A 3,032-nucleotide genomic window follows, 5' to 3' on the forward strand; every position below is an offset into this window, starting at 1 on the left:
AATTTTGTGTGTTAAAATATTGTTAATATAATATTCTTCAATAATAATAAATGAAATTTAAAATTATGACAGCATTTATCTTGAAAACGGTCCAATAATGATGTTTAACTGAGGAAGTATAATATAAGATGATAGTATTAATTAGATAACTCGGCCCTTCATGTGAGCATAGGGTTGTATATAATATATATACATATGGTGATTAAATTTAAATTTGAATTTATATTCGTAGTTAATAAAAAGAAGTTAAGGGGCTGGTTTTTCCCTCGATTGATTACTGAAGATGCTCTTGTTTCTAGTTACCATGGGATTAATTGCATTGAAGAGAATTTAGTATGTGAAGGATTGGTTTTTAAGCACTTAGAAGAGATGTCGGGGCTGGGGCATGGTTCGGTGGTTCCTGTAGTTGCTCTGACTGACAAGTTTGTTGAGGGGCAAAAAATTATGCTTGCCTTTTGAGTTTGACGACTGTAATTTTTTCGAAAGTTCACATGGCATTTATAAGGGCGTGGTTCATATATCCAACAGTCGGTTTCATTTTTTTTGGGGGGGTGGGCAAACCAATTAGGACAACCAGAGAATTCTATCTGTTGTCAATAAAATTTGTTCATGCAAGTTAAGATGGTCATTTGCCCTCTCTCAAACCCCTTGCTCCGCCGTTGTATATTGGCTATGTTGTAGGTAGCCCATGCACACCGAAGGGACATGGTCAATGACGACTTTAAAAAGAAATTGCTTCACCGAGAAGCCATGCACTGATTTTGAGTTTTGTTATGTTATTTATATAATAATATTCTTCAATAACAATAACCCCATTCTTATACCAAAGGGTTCTGATTGAGGAAGTATAGCATAACATGATGATTTTGGATAACCCTTGGTATAAGAATAGGGCTATAAACCAACAATTGGATGAAGGTCTATATATTATATATGTTCATTCCATGTTAATATATATGTCTCTATAAAATAGAGTAAACCTTTCGCTTTGCACCACAAAGGAGTTTCATTATAGCTAGCTATATATATTTATCCTTAAGCATTTCTAAGGGAAAAAGAATGGGAATAAATGCTCAAGTTCTGCTTACCTTTGGCACCATCATATGTTTTGCTTCAACCTCATATACTTACCAAGGGACTGCCAGCTTCTACAAGCCTCCTTACGTTCGTGAGTACATATAACTATGAATTGTGTATTAACATATATATTTTTTACTACACGGTTAAATAGTTGTAAAAAGATTTGTATATATATATAACTTTCTGGAAAATGCAGGTATACGTTTTTTCACTCAAAAAGTGAGAACAATTTCAGTTTGTAAAAGTCAAAATGTTTAGCTTTGTCTAAAATGTTGCTTTACTTCATCATTTTTTTTCAAAAGAAAGGAGAATTATAAGAGAAGGAGCTAGGAACAATAATTGTGGGGGAGCTTCTTTATATGTATATATGTGTCATAAACTCCCCCTCCCCCTCAGCGCATGCAGTTTATCAAATTATTTCATATATATATATATTCACGATGATCCAAGATCAATATCAAATGAGACTTGATAAAGGAAGGGTGCTTAATTAAGCTTGAAGGCATATGGAAAAAGTTTTTTCTTTGGCCAAGACCTTGTTAAATTACATACCAATTGTCTCGAAAGCTTAAATTTATAGAAAATCGTAGTGACTTTAATTATTCAATTCATTTAATACTCTAACGTACCCTCGATCTCCTCGTGTGGGGATGTTGAAATGGGACTAACACGTTTGTTCAAATACCATATTAAATCACCATTCATTCTAAAAGTTTTAGTTGATAAAAAAATAGTAGTAAATTTAACCATTTACTTTAATCATCTAATATAACCTAAAGTATGTGTCTTAACCAGCTACTAGTTAAAACTGAGTCCTAATTATACAAAAACTAAAACCTGGAAGTAATTTCATTCTCTTTAATTTGCCAGCCTCTGCATGTAATGGATATAGAGATGATGGCATTTTTATAGCCGGAGCAAGTGATGCGCTATGGAAAAATGGGGCAGCATGTGGGAAAGATTACTTGGTGCACTGTACTGGTGCTACAAACCAAGCACCACAACCTTGTAAATCCAAAGCTGTTAGGGTCAGAATTGTCGATTATTGTCCAAAAGGATGCTCCGGAACCATTAATCTTTCAGAAGATGCTTTCTCTATGATTGCTAATCTCAGTGCTGGAGTAATTAAGGTTGACTATGCAGAGTACTACAGAAAGTAAGTAATGCTAAAATTAAAGCTCAAAATTAACATCCTCATACATAACGTGCATAGAAGATATATATATTGTAGACATGCAACTTTATTCACTGTCTAGTTATATATGTTATACAGGTGGCCGTAAGAATTAAGAAGGACTATTAATGGCAAATTATGATTATACTGAAATCACGATGGCGATCATTTTCTTGCCTTTGATGATACCGAATATAGCGTGCAGATGGCCAAGAAGCTTGGCTAATTCTCAGCATTTTTATCTTTCTTTTCTGTGTTCTGCTGGTTGGAATATTGGACTTCCTATGTATGTTAGGCGCTCTTTTGCTTTTAAAGGATTTGTAAATAATGAATGCTAGAAACTATATATATATTTTTATCCTACAATGTGATTTAGTGGTCCTAACTAACCTTTAAATATTTATCTTTTAACAACGACAGATGATTAAAAGATTGATTGAGTCTACCACATTACCATTGTAGTATAATTAATTATGAGATAATATATATATATATATATGGCTTCTAGTATTACTTATTTACAATATTAAACCTTATGTACTGTTTATTTATATTTATTGCATGTAATGATATATATTTTATCCTACTAAGAAAAAGAAAAAGAAAAAAATCCTTTTGAATATATAGCTCCTGTGACACGTAATAGCCCATGCCATACGAGAAATATTGCTACATTTTCTAATTTTTTTTTTCCCTCCAAAATTTGGTTCTCAAATGATGTGTCACAATTATATTCCATATGATTTCTTATTTTGAAAAATGTGACACCATCTCACAA

At 32.5% G+C, this 3,032-nt stretch overlaps 1 protein-coding gene across 1 annotated transcript; it reads left to right on the forward strand.

The window, feature by feature from the left end:
- Nucleotides 1-213: 213 nt before the first annotated feature.
- Nucleotides 214-2,501, forward strand: LOC133870123 (EG45-like domain containing protein). Its single transcript, XM_062307177.1, has 3 exons — nt 214-1,168; nt 1,951-2,236; nt 2,354-2,501. The coding sequence occupies exons 1-3, from the start codon at nt 1,060-1,062 to the stop codon at nt 2,361-2,363; spliced, it is 405 nt and encodes a 134-aa protein (XP_062163161.1). The 5' UTR covers nt 214-1,059; the 3' UTR covers nt 2,364-2,501.
- Nucleotides 2,502-3,032: the final 531 nt, after the last annotated feature.

This window comes from Alnus glutinosa, chromosome 6 (genome assembly GCF_958979055.1).
Source record: "Alnus glutinosa chromosome 6, dhAlnGlut1.1, whole genome shotgun sequence".
Classification (NCBI taxonomy): domain Eukaryota; kingdom Viridiplantae; phylum Streptophyta; class Magnoliopsida; order Fagales; family Betulaceae; genus Alnus; species Alnus glutinosa.